Here is a 22,935-nt window from a genome sequence, read left to right on the forward strand (position 1 = left end):
CGCATCTCTCTTTGCTCACTTGCCACGGCCCTCAGGCAGGCACGATCAGCCCAGAGGAGCACTGGACTCCATGCTTGGTCTACCAGGTAGCCTGGGTAGGGGAGTGGGTACGCTGTCTTCCTTGCTGGCAACTGCAACCTCCCTGCCTCCCCATCCACACCTGCAGCTGAGGTTGCACTTCTAAGCTTCTGTTCTTGCTTAGAATTTTAAATGCAAAAAAGGTGTGTCAAATTTAGACGTTTTAGTCACTATTTTTTCCTATTTCTGCATTATTCTTTTGCCTTCCTTCCACATCCGTTCTACATCTGCTTATTGGCTAGCTGCTTTTTTTCTTCCAAGTGTTTTACAAATTCCTTTTCTCTATCACTGTGACCAATCCAGTGCAGGCCAGAAGAGGGAGGGAGGGAGGGAGCAAGGAAGGGAGGAAGAGAGAGAGAGAGAGAGAGAGAGAGAGAGAGAGAGTGAGTTGCAGATGGGAATCACATATCTTGATGATGCTGGCCCAAATTCAGTTTGAGAGCCGCCTGGCCTATAAGGCTTGGATCCCTTGAGGACAGGTGTGTTCCCACATGGCAGCAGTGATGGACAGAGCTCCAGGCCTCTCTGCCTACCTTCCCTGGGGACCAAGAATGGGCCTCAGATCATGGCACTCTTGCTGGTTTTGTTTTCCTTACATCCCTATGTCTTCTGTTCTCTTCAGCCTGGCTGCTCTCATTATGTGGCCCATCTTAGCTTTTGGTTATTACAATGAAATACCTGGGCAAGCTAAATTATCAACAATGAAAGTATATTGTGAGTCCCAGTTCTGGTGGTGCACAGACAAGTTTGAGTAGATTTCATTGCTTCATTCTTTGGAAGTTGTTTTTTTACATATATATATATATATATATATATATATGATTTATTTATCAGAAAGACCAAGTTACAGTCAGAGCCTGAGGGGTGGAGTGAGGGCGGTTATCCAATTGCTGGTTCACTCCCTAAATGACTACGACAGCCGGGATTGGGCCAAACCAAAGCCAGGAGTTAGGGATGTAGGCGCCAAAGCACTTGAACCATCCTGCACTGCTTGCCCAGGAACCTTAGTAGGCAAATGAATTGGGAACAGAGCCAGCCAGGACTCAAACCTGTGCTAATAGTGAAGGCCAGCAGTATAGGTTGTGCTTAACCCACCAGGCCAAAAATGAAGAGGGTAGCCCTCTTGATAGCAGTGTCCCCAGGCAACACAGAGCATCCATGACAAGACACAGGAGATGCAGGTGTGAGGGAACTTCCTAAAGTGTGTGTGTTTACAGATATATTTATAAGATTTTTATTTATCTATTTGGAAGGAAGAGTTACAGAGAAGGGGAGAGATAGGGAGGGACCTGTTATCTGTGGGTTCGATTCCCCCAAAAAAGTTGCAATGGCTAGATGGAGCTGAAATCAGGAGTCAGGAGCATTTTCCGGGACTCCCAGGTGTTTAGCAGAGGCCCAAACACTTGGGCCCTCTTTATTACTTTTCCCAGGCCACAATAGGGAGCTAGATGAGAAATGAAACAGCCAGAACATGAACTGGCACCACATAGGATGCCATCACCATGGATGATAACTTTACTCACTATACCACAGTGCTGTCCCAGAAATGTGTGTTATAAAATGCTATGAAGAGATTTCAGAATTTTGGCCTAAATCAAAACTTACCTTCTAATTGCACTTTCTACTAGCTTTTAATTTTTTAAAGATGTTTTAATTTGAAAGAGTTGCACGAGGAAGGGAGAGACAGAGAAAAGTCTTCCATCTTCTGGTTTATTCCACAGATGACCACAACAGCCAGGACTGGACCAGGCTACAGCCAGGAACCAGGAGCCAGGGGCTTTATCTGGATCTCCCATGTGGGTGGGGGTCCAAGCACATAGACCACCTTCATTGCTTTTCCCAGGCCATTAGCAAGGAGCTGGATATCAAACTGGTTCCCATTTGGGATGCCAGTATTGCAGGTGGCAACGTTACCTGCCAGGTTAAAGTCCATATTGGCTGTTGTCCATCCACTGGATTTTTCAGGATACACTTAGCAGAATGGTGGTGGTTGTGTCCGCATCAGTTATCTTACAGTGCCACCAGGATTCAGTCATGGGGTTCCCCTGAATAACTTTTTAAATCAAATTTATCTATTTTATTATTCCATGATACAGTTATGTAGGCCCTAGGACTCCTCCCCCCAGACTAATTCCTCCATTTCATTACAGTAGTGTAGTCCTTCATAGTCAGTCATAAATCCATCATTCTGCGAAGTGTATCCTGACATTGTAGGCATGGACACTGACAGAGTCCAGCATCCCTTTAATAACTTAATCAAATGTGATCATTTCCCAATGGTTCACCTCTAAAAACTATAATATATGACTTTCAGGCCTCTTAGTACCGTAACATAAGGCCTTCATGAATAAATTTTTTGCATGAGTTTTGGAAGAAGTTGCTTCTAGCATAACACTACCTTTATGAGAAATATTGGTTTCCTCTGTGTGTGTGAAAAGATGGTGGTGGTTGTCTGCCTGAGCATCTCAGCCCCATATCTGGGGCAGCCTCAGACCCTCCTGGTTGGGTACAATGTCTCCACCTGAGAAATCTGCCATCCTCACCGAGCATCAGACACCACAGCACCCACCATGAATCTCGCTTTTCTTTTGTTTATATTATGCATGCTATAAGCAGATTTGCACGGATGAAGTGTGGAGCCTGCTCAGTGGCACAGACCCATTCCTGCCTAGATGCTAGACCCTAAAGTTTTCTGAGAGCTCGGGCACATGTGGAGGACATTCTGATAGGCAGAGAAGGCATCAGTGTTTTGGGCAGACCCACCTGGATTTGAACTGAGGACTGTGGCTGTTGCAAGCTAGAAGACCAGCACATCAAAAGATAAGCTGCTGTGAGGGAGCCCTGTGTGCTCAGGAAAAGACATAGGCTTCTGGAAGGTTCCCACGAACCAGAGGAATTTGAGGAGTTCAGACTGCAGAGTGGCTGATCATTCCTAGCCGTGGGCTTCTTAGAACCCTGGTATTCTTGCAGCAAAATAGCTCTGTGGTGAAGGTCTGTGGGAAACACCCTATTTCACTATTACATTTGTATGTCAGAGAGCAACAGGACATTATTGGGAAAGTGGAGGCTCTGAGGAGTCTCACACAGTCTGCTTCATTAAGTTATACTCAAGTGTACTTCACCGTAGGTTGTTTTGACCTCCTAGCCCTGTACAGGACAGTGGGGACATAACTAATAGGGACTGGATGCTGCTGAAAGGAATAGGGAAGAGGCCAAGTCCCCTCTCTTACATCCTTGAGTGTCTCATTTGCCATCATATCTCTCTCAGAACCACAATGGTGGACATTTCCACATCATCTCCCAATACCAGCATTCCATCTGGTGGGTGGCTTTCGTGTCTTTCCAGTCTACCCCAATGTTTTCTCTAAACCTTGAAGAAGTCACTGGAGTGGTGCTTCTCAGAAGTTAGAGCCATTCACAAACCAGAAGTGATTCCCAGCAAGCAGGGGATAATAACCCAAGGAGTGTACCCCATCAATGAATGGTTTTTGTGAGGTGTTCTGCCTGCTTCTCAAATGACAGCCGTGACCTTGACATCAGCCCTTTTCTTGTTCTTCTCCACATTTTCTGAGGGATATCCTGATTCCCTCTGTGTCTGAGGGAATCTCAGAAGCCAGGGGGAATCACTTTTCTGGGATTTAGAACCAGCATTGGAGTTTTCAATCCCATATTCAGTCCCAACTTTCAGCCTCTTCCAACATGTGGTGTTGGGAAGACACTTATACTCAGAGCTTTACCTCATCTGTCATAACAGAAGAATCCTACTTGTGACATGTGGGTGATGTTAAAATGCAGCACAACAATGCCTAGATTGGCTGCTGCTTGGTACCTGTCTGTCCACTGCACACAGCCCTGTGATGATACCATTGCCTTCTGACCTCCTCTCCCCTCTCCTCTGCTGCTGTCTCTCTGTTCTTTCCCAGACATCTTTGTGCTGATTGCTTCTGTGCCGGTGGTTGCAGTGGGAAACCAGGGCAATGTCTTGGCCACATCCCTGCGAAGCTTGCGCTTCCTGCAGATCCTGCGCATGCTGCGGATGGACCGGAGGGGCGGCACCTGGAAGCTGCTGGGCTCAGCCATCTGCGCACACAGCAAAGTGAGTGTCACCTGTGGGCTTCTCAACCACCCATGCCCTTCCGTGGCACACCCTACACCCACATCAGAAGGAATTCATGCTTCTGCCCCTAGTCATGACAGTAAACAGGGAGAGGAAGCAGTGCATTAACAGGTGTAGAATCAGGGAGAGCTGCGCTTTGGTCTCGGCTCCACTGTTTGCTCTACTTTTGCCAAGTCACTCAACCCTCTTTTGACTTCAGCTTCCTTGCTTCTTACTTCTGAAATTGTGTTATTAACACCTATTCCTCCAGATAGCCAAGAGAACAAAGTGACCTCATGTAAGGCACTGTGCAGTGGGAGGGAATAATACAGACCTTTTGAATCCAAGCTCTACCAGTGTAACTAAGGAAACTCATTGTAACTCCTGTAGGTCTTGGTTCCTGCGTTTGTGAAGTGAGAATAAAAAGGGTTACTTTGAAGGTAAGCTGGATTGAACATGAAGAGCACTTAGACTATACCCAGTTTGGTTATTTATGTGAAGCCCAGAGAACAGCACTTACAAGCTAATGCTTCAACCAGACCAGCTACCCCCATGAGTCAAGCATCAGTTACCCCATTACCCTGACAAGGAAACATACACTTAAAAGAGGAGGTGTCCTGCCCAAGCTCACAAACTGTGCTGTGGTCCAGAGCCCTTGTTTAGTGGTTGGCTGTTGACTTCAGCAGTGTTCATCTCTCCAAGTAATGTCTGGAACTAGGATGGGGGGACTCAGTTAAGCCCCCTCCAAGAGTCCCATGTGGTTGAGCAGATATAGGGTTCACATAGCTGGAATCCAGGTTATTGCACAATGAGGGATTGTGTCACAGGCACAGAGTAAAGGCGACCTTCCTCTCACAGGAATATGTCCTTGTGCCAACTTTGGTGGACAGCATGGATTGCTGTTGGTGCCCTGTCCAGTTCCCTTTTCCTGGGAACCCTGTGACCACTTACTCAACAGTCATTTGCAGATAAACCACATGTACTTGAATCCTTGTCTTGACCTGGGCATCTGGGAAGCAGTACTGAAGCAGTGAGCCTGGGCAGTTTAACATTAAGGAGCTTAAGCGTTTTCCTACTTAGTGTTAATATGACCACAAACTCTTCCACTGGACAGCTCCTGAATACAAGCATACAGCTCCTAACTTTTACATCCCGAATAAACATTCAGATACACTGGGGGTGGTTTCCTGTGAGATGACATGGTATAGTGACACTCAGTGAGCTTCAGAGTCAGAGGGCAAGTGACAGGGTTCGAACTGTATTTGACCTGCTTTGCAGTTGGAGGACTTCAGGATGTCTCTGTGTTTGTGAGCTTCCCCGATGGTAAAAAGAGAGTCTTCAGACTGCGGTTAAGGGCATAGTAGCCTGTAGATACTTATTAACAGTATATTCATGACCATTCTCTTCACAAATCATGCAAATGAATGTATAAATTAAGTGGAATAAAATCACAAAATACAAGGAATTTTTATTACCTGTCTGCACCACCTCTTTCTGCAGAATTCACACAATCGAGGCTTTGCTAAATTCCATCTTCCTTCTAACCTTTCAGTTTCTCTTCTATCACAGGGCATTTTACAGCTCCCCTTGGGTTCAAATATGACCCTGTTGATAGAGCTGAGCTGATTCATAGCACAGGTGTTCCTTCCAACCACAACAGACCCCTGCACCTGCTGCCTTTTTTTTTTTAACAACGTGCTGATCATCATGTGCTGGTTGTGCAATAATTCCTCAGGGAAAGTGGTCTCTCCTGCAGCAGGCTGGCACCCAAGACAGGGACTGCTCCCCAGAGCTGGGGACATAGCTCTAGGCAGCTCTTCCTTAACTCCAGGGCCTGTATTGTGAGTGCCCATTAAGACCTCACAGCTCTCTGCTAGAGCTCAGAACTATTTCCCATGAGAAGGTCACCATGGCATTGTGATGAGCAGGCATGTACCAGTTCGTATCTTCCTTCCTTCATTGTGTTCTGGCCTGAACCCTATACTCACTTCCTTCAGACATCAGAGATGAAGAATGGGAGGTCTGTGACCTATGGGGGCAGACACTGAAAGCTTCTGCTGCTGCTGCTCATTAGGGTGGACCCAGCTCTGCTCCAAGAATGAGGAAGCTGGGAGTTTGTGCCACTCAGCACAAACCACTGAGGTCTCCTCCCACAGACAGTGTCTGATGTGTGCTGGCTCAGCCATGTCTGTCTTGAATATGAGGCCTTGAGTCATCGAGGCAGGGCAGAAGGGCCTGGCCCAACCTGCAGAAGGGATTTAAAGCACAAGAAGGGAATTACTCCCATCATTCCCCACACTACCTTGGCTCCCAACCCCTTAGGCCCAGCTTCACATGTGGAAGACTCAGTGGACATTGAAGTATCACTGTGGTTCTGGGGTACACTTGTGGGCAGAAGACAGATACATCCAGGATTGCCTTGTATTTCCTTTTAGAAGGCTGCAGAGCACAGAACTGGGGCCTATTTTTCATTCCTCATTGGTGATTGTTTCAAGTTCTCTTATTAATCCAACACAGCCAGTTTTCCTGTGCACACATCAATACCCGGAGGTTTCTTTGGGTCAGAGCCAGATGAGGTTTCTGATTCTCATTTGGAGACCACAGGGGGTGAAGAAATATTTAAACACTGAGACCACACTCCACAAGGCAAGAGGCCCATGCTCAGCCAGCCCCTGGGGAAGGACTATCCTGGTCCTATCCATTCCTATCTCAGACTCCCTGCTTAACTGCCTCCCAACCCCAATCTCTGCCATGGAGAATGGCTGGCCAGTTTGCCAGTGCTGACTGAGCTGCCTTCACTCTGTGCTGTGACCAGGTGCACATGAGCACAATGATGTCTCAGAGAGCTGGACTAGCAGGAAAAGAGTGAAGCTCTAAAAGTTCTACAGGTGAACTCCATCAAGAGCAAACCTGCAAAGTCTGAAGAGAACATTCTGTGGTCTCATGAAGAGAGGGTCCCATCAAGAGAGGGTAATTTAGGCAACAGGATCCACATGGACCCTAGAACGGAGGAAGGCGAGAAGCAACCGACGGGTGCAGAAAGCATGTGGACCTGAGCAAGAGAGTTATCTGTGATGACTCTGCAAGAAGAGCCACTCTTATCCCTAGACTGTTCTCTAGAAACTTGACCATCTTTGCACCCAACCTACCATTCTTGCCCTTGGCACTGACGTTCAAGAAAAGTGAAAGACATTGGAGATGGAAGGAACATTAGGGATTTCCTCTATCAGGGTGGTAAAACTTCAGTGATAGGCTGATCTAGGCTTTCTCTCTGTACCATTCTTCCTAGTTGATGCCATTTTTTAAACCAACTTCCTGGGGCAGCAGTTGTGGCACAGCAGGCTAAATCATCACCTGCAATGCTGATCTCCCAGCATTGTACCGATTTGAGTCCCAGCTGTTTTGCTTCATATTTGGCTCCCTGATACTGTGCTGGGAAAGCAGCCTAAGATGGACCAAGGCCTTGGATCCCTTCCTGCATCTACATGGAAGACCCAGGATGGAATCCTAGGCTCCCGGCTTCTGCTAAGCCCAGTACCATCCATTGCAACCATTTGGGGTATGAACAAATGGATTGGAGCTCTCTCTCTCTCACTCTCTCCCCTTTCTATTTCTTCCTCTCTTTATGACTCTTTCAAATAAATCAACAAATCCTTAAGAATAAATAAATTCCACTGTTACTAGGTGACATGTCCTATTGTTTCACCTAATACCTTTGAAATCATAGCCTTGGTGTTAAGCTTATTTCAGCTATATTCGAAGTTGGCATGTGACTGTGCAACAGACACTACTTAACTGGGTCCCGCTGGTGTATGACACTTTCAGGAACTCTGAAGTGTGGTCCCTTCATTTCCCAACTGGGAATATGAGGCTGGGCCTCCTGGGTGGGGAAGCCGAGGAGCAGGTAGATCACATATGAAATTGATGACATAGCTAGATCTCTGCCCACAGCTCTACTGTGTGCCATGCCCACTCTCCATTGCCTTTGATTTCCTGTAGCATAGATCTTTATTCTTGCTCTGTATAGCCCAGTATGCAATTGATTCCCTGAGGCACTGTCCCGGAACCTCCTGAGGTCACAGGGAGCCAGAAAGCCTCCTCCTCTCCTCAAGCAACTCACTTTCTGGGTTAATTATTACAGACAATAATTCTCTTGCAGATCCCATTTGACAGTGCTGGGGTTGAGGTTCAGAGGAGGGGGTTCATGGCCTCCTGGAACAGAGCTGGTGAACCTGCCTCCAAACTTTACCCCATGATATTCCAACTGTCCTACCCACTTCCTCTTTCAGGAACTCATCACTGCCTGGTACATCGGCTTCCTAACACTCATCCTTTCTTCGTTTCTTGTCTACCTGGTGGAGAAGGATGTGCCCGAAGTGGACGCCCAGGGAAAGGAGATGAAAGAGGAGTTTGAGACCTATGCAGATGCCCTGTGGTGGGGGCTGGTGAGTCTCCCTCCCCTCCTCCACCTGACACCAGCCCTGTGGGGACTGACAGTACAGAGACATGGGCATGGCATGGGTACCCTTCCCTCAGACCTAGGAGCCAGCTGCTGCCTTCTCTGAATGTGTCCTGACTCCTCACAGGAAGGGCAGTTGAAATGGAATTTTCCATGGCACTTTCAGAAAGTCAGGACTTAGGGCATGCCTTTGGTAGACGTTGCTTGGGATGCTGCCATCCCCTATCAAAGTGCCTGGCTTGGATTCCCAGCTCCACTCCCAGATTTCAACTTCTTGCTAATGCATTACCCTAGCAGGCAGCAGATGATGGCTTCAGTGATCACGTAGCAGACCCGGGTTACATTTCTTGCTCCTGAACGTTTGGTGCATGAACTCACAGATGGAAGTTCTCTCTCCCTATCTTTTCTTCTACCTCTCACGTATATCAAAATGTGAAAATCTTATGTTTTTTACAAAGGAAGTCAGGCCTTACAACAGTTTTCTGTGTGCTCATCGAGGGATCTTGGCTGTTAGTGATGCCATGCAGGGGCCAGCAGACATCATGGCAGGTACATGTGAATGCACAAAGACATCGTACGGGTACATACAGATGTACACAGATCTGAAAGCCCACATAGAAATGGAGCTGAACAAGGGCACATTGTGCCCAAACAGCAGTTACCAAGTGCTTCTGTTTCCAGAGGATCACTGTGAGCACTCTACATGTGTAAACTTTAAACTCAGCCCTGCCATTAGCTGCTTTTGAAAAATGTGGAAACTAAGACATGAAGAAATTAAGTGACTAATTCCAAGATGCTCAGCCACTTCTTATTTGGCTTGAGATTTGAAGATCAGTCAGTATCCGAGGGCTGCGTGGGTAACTACACAGGTGACCTGACTTCCATGTGCTGATACACCTGTGTAAGTGTGCATTGACAATATAAGCATGTAAACACACAGGTACACCGTTTACGAGAATAAGCACACACAGACGTTAGTCCTGCACATGGATCCACAGCACAGCCAAATCCATAGGCACATATTCATTCACTCAGGAAGGTGGCTGTACACAAAATCACACATTCACAAATAGACACACAGATGCACATGTACACACACCTACATGTGCGTGCAATGACTGATTGGTTAGAGGTAGGGAGTCCTTAGCTTACTAACAGGCTGTGGTCTGAAGTCGGTCCCACAAGTTGCCTGGGTATTTTGTGCCCTGCCTGTCCCAGGGCCCTGGTGAGAACAGGTCCAGAGGCCTCATGATGGAGCTCACACATGGTAGCACAGAGTTCCCTCTTCCTGAGGTGACGGTCTTTTCCTGTACAGATCACGCTGGCCACCATTGGCTATGGAGACAAGACTCCAAAGACGTGGGAAGGCCGTCTGATTGCTGCCACCTTCTCCTTAATTGGCGTCTCCTTTTTTGCCCTTCCAGCAGTAAGTAACATCCACATATTCCCTCTCTGGGCTAACAGGCAAGACCTGTCCCATTTTGTCCCAACTGCTCCCTCCAGCTGCTCGTCATGCTTTCACCCCATAAATCCCACCCCTGCCCACTCACCAGCTGTGCCCTGAAGCCGTGTTGAGATGGTTCAGGCCAGCCCTTCCTTTGCTTTCCAGGTTGTCCTCTGTGGCTGAGTCTGTGGCTCCCTCCTCTGGCTGTAGCTTTGTAAAGGCATTTAGGGCCTTGTACTGGATTACACATTTCTCTCTCTGTCTCTCCACCAGGGGGCTGGAATGATGTCTGTTTTTTCCGCCTTGCTTTTTAAAAATGCTTTGAATATCACTTAATAGTTGTACATATTTATGGGGCACATTGTAAATGATACAAGGTGTACCAATCTGATCTGGCAATCTGCACTGCCTACTGCCTTCCATTGCATTAAACACGCAGTATGTTTTTGTGAACTGTAGCTATTCCTCTGTCCTATACAATACTAGAACTTTCCCCTTCTAACTGCGTTTTGGGGCTTATTATTCAACACCCTACCTCTCCATCTTCCTCTTCTCCCACTGTTCCCAGCTGCTAGGGATCAGTACTGTGCATTCTGGTGAGGTTTTTAGCTTCCACCTGTGTGATATTTCTCTGGATTACCCAACACCACGTTTTCCAGTTCCAACCTTTTGCCGCAAGTGAAGTGATTTCCCAGCACCGCCCACAGCACAAGGCCCTGCTTTGCCCTATCACTCATGGGTTGATGTGAAAATTGCACTTACCCAAAGGAAATTTTAGAAGATTTAATGAAACAACCTTCCCAAAGCCCGCTACTACAGATGTCTAGTAGTAACAGTAAACATGGCATTTATTCACTTGCTCTGTGCCTAGATCATGACAAATGTTTACCTACATTGCCTCATTTAATCTTCATGATGACACTAGTTGGCTGCCATACTTAGTTCGTTTTCCAGATGAGTGGACTGAGACTTAATTGGGTTTGTAAGTTTCTCACAGTCACAAGGCTCTGTGGCTGTGGGGCCAGGGATCTGTCAGCCTCTGAAGACTGGCCCTGAGTGTGAAGCTGGCAAAAGGTCTTTGAAAACCATCCCTCTGCCACTCCCTGCATCTCCCCTTCTTCCGTGGCGATGTTCTTTTTCCACTGGCAGCCTTGCCTTGGTTTGTTGTTGTTCTGATCCTTTGGGTCATGGGCAGATGATCTTCCTTCCTGGTTTTTGTTTTTTTGTTTGTTACCAGTGAAGCAGATGGGGAATGTAGAGGTGCCTCAGCTCTCAATCACTCAGCTCTCATTCATATTAAAAATTGTGGGTTTCTATCTGTGTGCAAAACCCATCACAAGTCTGGGAAGACCCTGACTGCAGTTAATGTCTCCAGTGACAGTTCAAGGAGCTAAAATACTTTTCAGATCCATTTGGCATTTGCATGAATCTGTTCAGTTTCATTCCTCACTAGGTAGTTCCTGTATGTTAGTTTATTTTTGTCTTAACAGAAGTAGGAGTCAGGTCTAAGGACCTCACTGCCCATAGCAGAAAGGAGAGGGAGTCTGGGTAACAGGGCTACCCTCGGTTGTATAGCTGAACATGGCATTATGTTTGGAACCAGTCTTTCTAAGTTGAAACCTTGTTCGCCTTAGCCAAATACGCTGTTCCCTTTTCCCTACTCTGTGCAAAGCCCTTGCTGGGCTGCACAGTATGCTGATCCAGCTGTTCATGCACAAGCAGAACCAAGGGAGCACACTGGGACTGACCACTGGCTTAACTTTTCCTTCCAGGGCATCCTGGGCTCAGGGCTGGCTCTCAAGGTACAGGAGCAGCATCGTCAGAAACACTTTGAGAAAAGGAGGAAGCCAGCAGCTGAGCTCATCCAGGTCTGTGCGCTGGGAATGGAGTGTGTGTGTGTGTGTGTGTGTGTGTGTGTGTGTGTATGGCAGGTGTGTCAGTCAGGGTGGGGAGAATCCACCCACACCTATGCCCCCAGAGAAAGAAGACACATCACACTCAAGACATGAACAGGACCAGGATCCTATGTGTGTCCATCCACTCCCAGATAGGAAAGTAGCAGGTCCGCTTGCTCATGCCCACTTGTAGGTGAATGGTCATGGTCATTACCATCATGATCTGTATGCCTGCTCTCTGTGTGAACTAAGAGTGACAGTCCTATCCCATTCCCATGCAACTTCTAAGCAAAACAAGAAATAGACACTTGATGGGGTCAACCTATTAGCTTGTTCACTGATGATGTTAGTAGAGAATTTGACTCAGTCTTGGGATAGCACAAGGCTTCCTTCTACTGCTATTCATTCAAGACTTGACTTCAGGGGCACTTGCATTCTAAGGGCTTGTATATTTGGGAGCAATAACTGGCTCCCTCACAATCTGCTAGGATAGAGAGACCTAAGAAAAGGCAGAAGAGCATGCTTTACATGTGCAAAATAAACAATGAGCCACCTCACCCATTTGTCATGCCCAGTAAACCACCATGAGCCAGGGGAAGTTAGATACCTACCAGCTTTCCAGCTGTTCCTACTGCCCTGGTTCTGGGTGAGGGGTGGGCATTATAGTGAGATGGTAAAGGCAGAGGTGTTCCCTCTTATACTTCAAAGGAAGTTTCTGCTTCGTGACCGATGGCTGTTGGGAGTTGCAAACTTGGTGAGTCATACAGTAGTGTCCCAGCCATGGCTACCGCAGTTCTCAGGACATGGGCACACACCTGTGAACTTGTTTCTAGTTGTAACAAGTGTTCCTGTAGGGTTGTTGTGTTTACAATAGGACATTGTGTGATGTCAACTTACATCATGTGATTTCTGTGTCAATTCCCATCTCTAAGTATCTGCCCCATTATTTTGGCAAGCTTAAAAAGTACCAGAGCATTCCATGATTTCTAGAAAATCTTAGTATCCAGATTTTCTCTGGACTCTGTATCCTACCCAGGAGTGGCGCAAAAAGATCCTACTTGTTTTCTTATCTGTTAGAACTGAGAGGTCTCAGAGAACTCTCTCTAAAGAGTGGTCCCTATTTCCTTCAGGGATTCTATACCTTCTGTGCTTCCTCTACCATATCCGTTATAGGTGTAAGATGGTCACATGTTTATTTTTCTAAAGGGAATTACCGAATCCAGGTATGTTGTGGCTTACAGGATGCTCAAATTTTTAAATCAGGAACCTATAAATTGCTTCAATTCCATGGGATTGTGTGTGTGTGTGTGTGTGTGTGTGTGTGTGTGAGAGAGAGAGAGAGAGAGAGAGAGAGAGAGAGAGAGAGAAAGAACCAGGAGACACTGGATCACCACTGTCATGTCACTCTTCCTCAGGCTGCCTGGAGATATTATGCTACCAACCCCAACAGGATGGACCTGGTGGCTACGTGGAGGTTCTATGAATCTGTCGTCTCTTTCCCATTCTTCAGGTAAGTGACAACTCTAAATGTTCAGACCCTGGGTCACCATCCTTTCGTGGTGATCACCGGGCACTTTTCCTGGCAGTAGTTTCCTTTGGAGGCTGCCCATTAAAATAATCTAAGAGCTAAAGGGTATAATAGTGTATAAGCTGTATTACAGCCAGATCAAGTCAGAATCCCCACACCTGGGCCCAGGCAACACAAATTTTTTATAAAGATTATTGACTTGAAATGCTGAGCAACATGAACAAGAGAGAGAACCACAGAGAGAGAACCACAGAAAGAGAGAGATATCTCTGTTATTATTGACTTTCCAAATGGCCTCAGCAGCCAGGATTACACCAGGTTGAAGCCTGGAACCACACCCAGGTCTCTCACATGTATGGCAGGAGTCCAGTTGCTTGAGTCATCACCCGCTGCCTACTCAGGTGCATTTGCAGGGAACTGAATTACAAATGGGACAGCCAGGACTCGAACCAGTAGTAATTTGGGATGATGGAGTTGCAAGTGGTGGTTTTACCTGATGCATACAACACTGGTCCCAGTAGCAGTAATTTGAATCCCCCTCCTTAAACAATGTCTAGTGTCACCAGCTGGGGGCAGCCTGTTGAACAGTGTGGAAATGAATGACTGATAGGAAAGAACTCCATTAATTTAGGACAAGAACCAGGGTGCTGAGGGGGTAGGGAATTAACTAACTGTCCTGGCATGGCCTTGTGAATCAGAAGTGCTGTTTTGTGGTCTCAGAGGTAGGATATTGAATTAAAACCTCAAAGGAAAGTAGGAATTTCTTTCCCATGGACAGCATGTGAAAAAGAAACAAGGGAAATTATTTTTGTTAAACATTCAGTGTGTTCCAGTCTTCAAGTTCCTGTTTCCATAGAGGTACCCTGGGAGAGAAAACAGAACTGTTACAACGCTAAGATGAGTTAGATTCAAGGGTCACTGTTGACATGCAGAACCAGGGTCGAGATTCAGCAGTCTGGGTGGAGGTGTGGTGGGAAAAGCATCTTGAAGAGAAGTCCCGTGATTCCGACACAGTGGCCCGCAGTGCACCTGAGCCTGAATGGGAGAGGCATTCCCAGCTTCCCCTGAAGGTGCATGAGCTGAAGCTTTGAGACTCTGAACACTTCTGTCAGGTCAGCAGAGGTCTGCAGCTCCTCTGGTCTTTTTCAGTTCTTGGGTTTCCAGTATACACTGACCGCCAGGTTTTAGGTACTCTGATCCTGTGCTCTAATTTCTTATGTTTGTGGCCAAAAATTCTGGACTTCTATGACATTAGCTTGGAAAGAAAAGGAGAGACACAATTAGCTTTGCACTGAAGCTAGAACCAGCTCAAAAGCATATCTCTGATGTGTACCTGTCATGAATGTGACCCAGCACTGGAGGGTGGCTTGCTCCATTCTAGCCTCTGTTGGACCCGTGCCCAGTCTGAGCTCTGCCTCAGTTTATGTCTTCACCCTCAACATTGGTTTAGGGTAGGGATATGAGGAAATGCAAGGTTTCTGAGTTCCATTGGATCATTTCCCTGCAAAAAACATGCCAATGGGTGACCATGGCCAAGAAGAAAATCAGAGATGTAACCTAAACTTCAGTTTAGGGCCCCATAAGATCAGCTCCTTCTGATTGCTACACACACACACACACACACACACACACACACACACCTGCCCCACCCCACCTCACCTCACCACATCCTACCTGCTTTCTCTCCTCAGGAGATTCTTGTAACAGGTACTACTTTATATTCAGGTAATTGGATTCATCAGGGTTGTTTGTTTATTTGTTTGAGCTCCTTGTATACACCAAGCACTGAGTCAAATCAGGAAGGGACAAAGGAGACCTAAAGAACTTTGATTCTTAAAGCAGTGAGAAGTCAAGTGAGCCAGGGAACGACATGATCAGATCTATGTCTCATGAAGAGGATGACAAGGAGTGGCAGAGCAAGTCAGACCCAAGATGCTATGCAAGGATGTTGGCTAGCGCATAGTGGCAGAGTGCAGGGATGAGGAAGAGCTCCCAGAGCAAGGCAGAATCAGTAAGAAGAGACAGTAGAGGGAGGAGTTCAATGACCAGAAGCTAAATAAGCCAGTAACTTTTGGAGGAGATGGATGAGAGAAACCAAAGCTTCAGTAAATAAATCCATGATAAAATGTAGATTGATTTGCCTGCTCAGAAGATGACCTACATGGCTCATTCTGCTTCTCAAATTCCAGCATCATTTAACCATTTATAGTTTTGGATAACATAGTCTTCTTAGAATGGGCAGGTAGCTTCCTCTCAAGAGAGTGACCTTGAATGCAAAAACAAGAACATGTGCAAACACATTGATTGCAGAACCAAGATGAGTTTTGTTTGCTGTGCATCCCAGGGTCTTGGCAATGAGCCCATTCTTTTGAGAAGATTTATTATAAATAGGCATTGTCCTAGCTGTCATAGACTTGGAGGAGTACATTGTGCTGCAGACAGCTGCTGTGATGTGGGAACATTTCCTTCTTCCTTTCATTTTCAAGGACAAAATAGAAAATCTCTAGAGAAATTCTTTTAGAAACCTTTATGAAACAAGGCAGTCCTTTGGGAGAGGAATGTCCTGAGCTCCAGCCCGCCCATATACTAGTGACCCCAAATGGAGCTGACAGTACCCTAGTGTGTCCTTAATTGTCCTCTAAAATCTTTACCTGCCAGTTTGTTTTTAAATAACAGCTTTATTTGGATATATTTCGCAACCAGTAAGAGAATTTTATATTATCATAAAAGATACATCTTTTAGTGTTAATGATTCATTGGTTTTGTGTCTATTGACAAATTTTATCATCAATCATCACAGTCTAATTTCAGAAAAAAAAAGTCACTGCTCCAGAAAGAGGCCATTCACCTAGGAGCAGTTACTCCTGGCTTTGTCTTCCGTGGCCCTTGCAACCACTCATCTACTTTTGGTTGTTCATGTTCCAATCAAATATTTCGCACAATAACAAAATCATGTAATTATTGCATTTGTGTATGCTTAGTGTTTCATATTTCACTCATGTAAAACATTGTACCAGAACTCTATTCATTTTCACGATAGAAAAAGTCCCATTTTATAGACCCTAGCTCATGTCTATTCCTGAGCTAAGGGACATCTGGGTTGCTTCCATCTTTTGGTTATTGTGAATACTGCTGCTATCTACACGTTCTGTGGACACGTTTCATATGACCATGGGTGTCTACCCAGGATTTGAATTGATGACTCTATACTTTACCTTTAGAAGATGTACTGCTTGGTTGCTTAAATATAACCATGGAATTCAGTTGAACTTGATTTTTCTTGCAATGGAGGCTGGATAGATGGTAGCCACTGCTTACGTGTAGTTATTGAGCATTTGATTATTCCTATGAAATAGAGCAACTCTGGTTTAATTTTAATTTTAGTAGCCATATTTAAGAATAGTCTTTGTGGTACAGAGGGTTAAACCAACACTTAGGATGCCTAAATCCTGTATCAGAGTGCCTTAGATCAAATTCTGCCTCTGCTTGCTTTCTGTTTTTCTGCTAGTGCATATTCTTGCAGGTAGCAGATGATAGCTCACGTTCTTTTGTTCTAGTCTCTTATGCGTTGAGCTGCTGGCTCCCAACTTCCTTCTGGCCCAGTCCTGGTTGTTGGTGGGCATTTTGTCAGTGAATAGCAGCACTCATATTCACTCATTTATATTCTTCCCCCTCATAAATAAAAAATGTATAACCTATATAGCTATACGTGACTAATGACTGCAACATAGTGCTGGAATTGTTAAATAATTGGAACTGAAATGGTGATGAGGAGACAGGCTCAAGGCATGGAATTTGCTTGTCCAAGGGCAGTTATAATTCTGAGTAACCAGAACTTATTCCTTCTGTGACCAGTGTCAGGTACATAGAGTTGGAAGGGAAGCACTATATTCATAATAATTCTCTATGACAAAGTAACATTGGATCTGTTTTCCTAAGTGTTGTTCCATATTTAGAAGGTAAATACTAGTAACTCCAATTCGCATAGCCTGATTTAGATGTATATATATATACATATGTGTGTATATGTGTGTGTATTTAAGTGTATATGTATGCATATGTGTGTGTATTTAAGTGTATATGTATACATATGTGTGTATATGTGTGTGTATTTGAAAGAGTTACAGAAAGACAAGGAAAGGCAGAGATCTCCCATCTACTCATTCACTTCCCAGCTGGCCACAATGGCCATGACTGAGCTAGGCCTAAGCCAGGAGTCAGGAGCTGCTTCTATATTTCCTGTGTGGGTTGCAGGGGACCAAACCCTTGGGCCTGCTCCTACTCCTTTTCCAAGGTCATTGACAGTGAGCTGCATTGGAAGTTGAGCAGCCAGGGTTTGAACTGGCATGCATATGGGATGCTGACATTACAGGTGGCACCTTCACGTGCTGTGCCACAACGCTGATCCCTTATTACCCCATTTTACAGTGAAGAATCAGAATGCTGTTGATTAATTAGTCTTGGCTAATATTCTCTCCCTAGCAAATGAAGGAGCAAAGATTGGAACCCAGGCAGTCTGACAGTACATATTCTATTATATATCTAGGAAGAAAATATTATTTGGGAAAAAATCAGTAAACTAAGATGAGACAAAGATAATTGGATATCAATACCTATTTCTGAAGATTGGTATTGTGAGGTCAAATTGAACAAAATATGTGAAAGTGTTTTATTGCTTGGCCCATAGCAGGTGTTCAGTTTGTGCTGGCTGAATCTAGGCTGGGAAAAGTATCCACATGACAACATAGAGAGATGAAGGGAAAAGAAATATATTGAATTCCCAAATTCTAGTCCTGAGAAACCACTGTTAGTGACCACAGAACTAGAACACTCTGTCCAGATTGTGGTTAACAGCCTCTTATTCATTCATTGTCTTCATCTGGAAAAATATTTACTGTCTTTATTAGATTTTGTGCTGAGTCTCTAACAGTAAATGTGTCAGGGTCAGCTGCCCCAGTTTGAGGAACAAAAGAGGGATGTGCCCAGTGGACGTTATTACTTGGAGTCTGTCAGGACTTTGCCTAGAGTAATCTCAGTGGAGCATGGGGCATAAAAGCCAGACACAGCAATTAAGCATGAAGAGGAAATGAGCAGGAGAGATGGCAAGCTCGCTAGTGTGGCTTATGGTGCCAAGCATCTTTCCTTGGTGGTTGGAAGCTACCAGCAAAGGACAAATGTAAAAGCAGTGGTAGAGGGGAGGCACAGGACGAGACCATGGGACCCTGAACACGAATCAACTGGCCTTTATCATGAGCATGGACCCTTCATTTATTGACACAGACTCCCTGCCAGGAGGGTGGGGCTGAATGTAGGAGGCAGTTGACTTCATGGTTGGATCACAGAGCAAGTCTCAGAGAGAAGTCATGGTCGGTAAACAGAAGGGGTCAAGAACAATCGGGAATGTACAAGTCTGATGCTAAAGGAGGTGGCTTGAAGTGGTTGTCATGGAGACAGAGCTGGGCATGGAAAGCAGCATCTCTAATTCTGTTTTAGTCTTGCTCCTTAGCTCACTTCCTTCATTCTCCCTTTTTCCACTTTATTTCCTTCCCTACTCCTCCAGGAGTTAGCTTTTTGTTCAAGGGGGTATGTGCCAGCTACGTTGGAGCTGGGTGGTGCACTGATCGTGAGATGGGTATGCCCTTTGCCTGCTCGGTCATACTTGCTTCTATCCTCTACTTAGTCCTCTCACTTCTGGGTCCCATGATAAGTCAGAGTGTTTGTCTCTTCATCATTTTGTCCACATTCCCCGTGTGCTGGGTTGCAAGAGCTGAATTTTAGAGCTGAAAAGCCAAAACAGAGGCTCTGCTCTCCAGCAGTTCGTGGGCTGCTGGTCTAAGTGGTAATCATAGGGGACCAACTCCCCATGTAGATTTCCTTAGTCCCCATTCTACGGATTTAGGGTGAAAACCAACTTATGCCCATAAGGAAAAACCCCAGGTAGAACTTGCCAGGTGGGTAAGGCTGCTCCAGTCAAAGGGAAGAAGGGGATTCTTACAGGGAACAGACCTTAAGCAAAGGTTCAGTGTCATGAGTGTGTGCTTGGTGCCTGTGAAACACCCTTGTAGTTAGGAGGGAGGGCTCCAGAGCCAGATTGCTTAAGTTTGGATCCTGAAATCTTGAGCAATTTAATTGACTTCTCTGTGTCTTGATTTCCTCATCAGGTAAATGAGATAATAGTACTTGTTGTGAGCACTAGATGAATGCATCACACAAAGATTAAAATAGGACTGAGCTGGAGTGGGAGTTGGACATACCAGCAGAGTCATTGAGCTGGTTTACATGTCTGGTGCCCGCATTTGAATCCTGGCTTCTGCTCCCAATTCCAGTCTTCTGGTAATGTGAACCCAACAGTGAAGGTGACAGTAGTTGGGCTCCTGCCACCCGCATTGGAGACCTGCCTGGAGTTCGTGCCTCTTAGCTATTGCAGGTGTTTGGCAAGAGGGAAGCAGCAGCGGCTCTATGCCTTTAACTTGAAAGCAAATCATGTCTACCTGGTAATGATTGTTCAGTAAGTGTTACAGGTGGTGGCAATGTTGACTGTGATGTCTGCTGAACTGTGACACTCCTGGTTCCCTCATCTGTACCTGTCAGTAGGCAGATCTGGTACTAGTACATAGTAGGTCCTCAGAAAACATTGTGTGGGTGAACAAATGAATGGTAACTTAGGAGAAACTTGAGAGCTGAGCCAGATGGCAACAACCCAGATCTGGGGTCTGGTTGGAGACACCCACTTCGTATCTTAGCTACCCAGTCACTCAGTCAGTCTTATCCCAGAGTCATGTTCAAAGGGAAACTTTAGGACAAACTTGGCACAAATGAAATCATGCTGTTTATGCTTTCTTTCCCCCTTGTTTTTCTCTTTCTAGGAAAGAACAGCTGGAAGCAGCAGCCAGGTAAGTCTGTGGTTTTGAATCCCTTTTCTCTCACCCAAATATTGGGTTCAAGGGCCCAGGTAGCCATGCTGGTGACTGGATAGACTCTGCAGGGTTCACAATAGTTGCTGATTAGCATGTCCCTCTGCCATTTCCATGGTAACTAAAGAGGAAACATTAGCAGCAGCCATTATCATGAGTGTCTGCTCTGGGCCAGGACCTGAGGTGACTTATCTGTGCATGAGTACGTTGGATCCCAGAGAGGTTGAGTCATTCCGCTCGGATTAAGGGTGCATGAGGTATGAGACCAAAATTCAGTCAGATCAACACACAGATTTTATTTCTATTACATGCTATTTCATTTCCTTCTTGGGCTCACAGATGACACTTGAGAAAGTGAACAGATTATAAAGTATTACCCCCACAGCTGTGATGATCTATCTCCCAGACAACCAGGGTCACTGCAGGGTACAGAAAGACTTCCAAGCTGTGGGCATTTTTATAGTCCTCCCAACTGCTTCCTCTTTAGAAGATGTCATAGTGTCAGGAAAACAGAGGACTCTGCCCCGGATTGTAAGGGAAGCTGAGCTCTTGAAAAGAGCTATTTAAATTACTCAGACATCTATAAATAGAAATGGGGGGGGGGCTTTATGTGTTCCTTGACTGTTACTGTGGACAAACCACTTATGGTCCCTGAGTCCAACTACTGACCTTCTAGAGCCAACAGAACTTGCTCAGAGAAAGTAATGGGATCCCAGACTCATACAGCAGCAACCTCTTGAGACCAGGGGCACTTGGGAGCTAAGCCAAGCCCTCTTGTGTATGGTTCATGATAGAGGGCCTGCACATAGAACCTCTTAGAACACACACTTGCTAGCAGTACCAGTTTACTTCCATGCGGGATGGTCTCTATGTCTCTTTCATGTGCTCTCAAAAGAACTGAGCGTGGCTTCCCTGGAGGGATTGTAGGGAGGGCTGGATCATTAGTGACAGCCGGGGAGGACAGTAGTGGGTGACTGTATGCAGCTCACAGCTCACAGAGGCAAAGTGAGCAGACAGACCTCAGAGTCTCTTCTAGATGATTTTAGAGGGACTGAGGCCTCGTGAGGGAACAGGCTCATTCCAAGTCCTGCAGCCCTTGAGTATCAGGGACCAAAAATCCCAATATGATGTTCCATGCAGTCTAAATCACGTAGGTGCTGGCTCTGCCTGTGAGTTATGCAACTTACATTTTCAGTCATTTGTATACAGATTTGAACAGAATTCAGCCAAAGTGGAATGGACTCATGGCTCCTCCCTTACCTGCAAGGAACATGTTCTGAAACTCCCAGTGGATGCCTGAACCTGTAGATAGTACAGAACCCAGATATCCAGTTTTTTCTAATGTGTGCATACCTATGAAGTTTAATTTATAAATTAGACCCAATGAGAGGTTAGCAGCAACTAACAGCTAGATCAGTATAATAAAAGTTATGTTAATATGATCTTTCCCTCAAACTATCCTGAAATGTTCATTTTCAGTTAAAGGAAGAATTTGCATCTTTGATATATCTGGATTTACAGCATCACTATTTTTTGTACTTTGGGATATTATTAAGTACAATGCAGTTTGCTTGAACTCAGTCACTATGCAGTCATCTCAATTACTGTGGCAATTACTAACAGGTGGTTTATACAAGGTGCACAAAATAGGCAAAGGTATGCTTCCTATCCGAGCAAGGATAGAGGGGGCGTAAGATTTCATTAATCAGAATTGCAAGCAATTTTAGCTTTCTACATTGTTTCTGCAGTTTTGATGTAATGTTTTTTGGAAAATGGTTGACTGTATATAAGTGGAGTCACAGAGTTGAGAGGTGAAGAAATACAAACAAGGGAAGATTATTGCGTCACTGTTCAATGGAGTCAGTATTTCTGACATGATGAGGGCTCACCCAGAGGCACTTTGAGGTTTTCGTGGTAATGTTTCTCCAGAGGGGTTCTCTGAAATCTAATCTACCTAAGTGTGCCCCTTTCAACCCTCCCAACTCTGTCAAGGCTTCAGAAGAAAAATGCACTCCATTTCTCAGGGTTAGAGTTGCTGGGTGGATGTTACTCATCTTCCTCCAAGAAGGGGAACAAGGTTAGTTATGTAAGTCACTGAGTCTCCCACATCCAGGATTTGAAAAGCAGTCGGGTTGGGCTGGTGATTGGCAGGTGCAATTGTAGCTGCACAGCCTAAAGGAAGGAAACAAGATCTGGAGAGCAGATGAGTGAGTTGTCAGAGAATCAGCTCCTTTCCCGAGAAGGCAGGGAGAAGGGCGCCACAGAACGGCCAGCGTGCCGTGGCATCAGTGGTTCCATCGGGCTGATGGTGCTCCAGTCTCACTTCATTACTACCTGTAAATAGCATCAGGTTTGGAATTGGCCTTGCTGTTTTCTTCTAGATAGTTTGCAATCTACTTATCAGCCTAATTTAACAGGCCCTGGAACTATGTAGTAGGTAAGAAAAAGAACTTTTTAGACAGCTTATTGCAAAGAGCTCAAGGCCATAGCTGCGTATAAAGCCATTGCTTTACAGGGGCTA

The 22,935-nt window shown here is 45.5% G+C and overlaps 1 protein-coding gene across 1 annotated transcript in view; it reads left to right on the plus strand.

Moving 5' to 3' along the window:
• KCNQ3 (potassium voltage-gated channel subfamily Q member 3) overlaps positions 1-22,935 on the plus strand; it is a 291,856-nt gene that overhangs the window by 246,943 nt on the left and 21,978 nt on the right. The window contains exons 4-9 of the mRNA XM_058668475.1: positions 4,002-4,174; positions 8,464-8,619; positions 9,949-10,059; positions 11,850-11,945; positions 13,388-13,482; positions 20,367-20,393. Of these exons, the coding sequence (XP_058524458.1) occupies positions 4,002-4,174; positions 8,464-8,619; positions 9,949-10,059; positions 11,850-11,945; positions 13,388-13,482; positions 20,367-20,393 (658 nt within the window). The remainder of the gene's footprint in view (positions 1-4,001; positions 4,175-8,463; positions 8,620-9,948; positions 10,060-11,849; positions 11,946-13,387; positions 13,483-20,366; positions 20,394-22,935) is intronic.

The sequence above is a fragment of the Ochotona princeps genome, chromosome 9 (assembly GCF_030435755.1).
Source record: "Ochotona princeps isolate mOchPri1 chromosome 9, mOchPri1.hap1, whole genome shotgun sequence".
NCBI lineage: Eukaryota > Metazoa > Chordata > Mammalia > Lagomorpha > Ochotonidae > Ochotona > Ochotona princeps.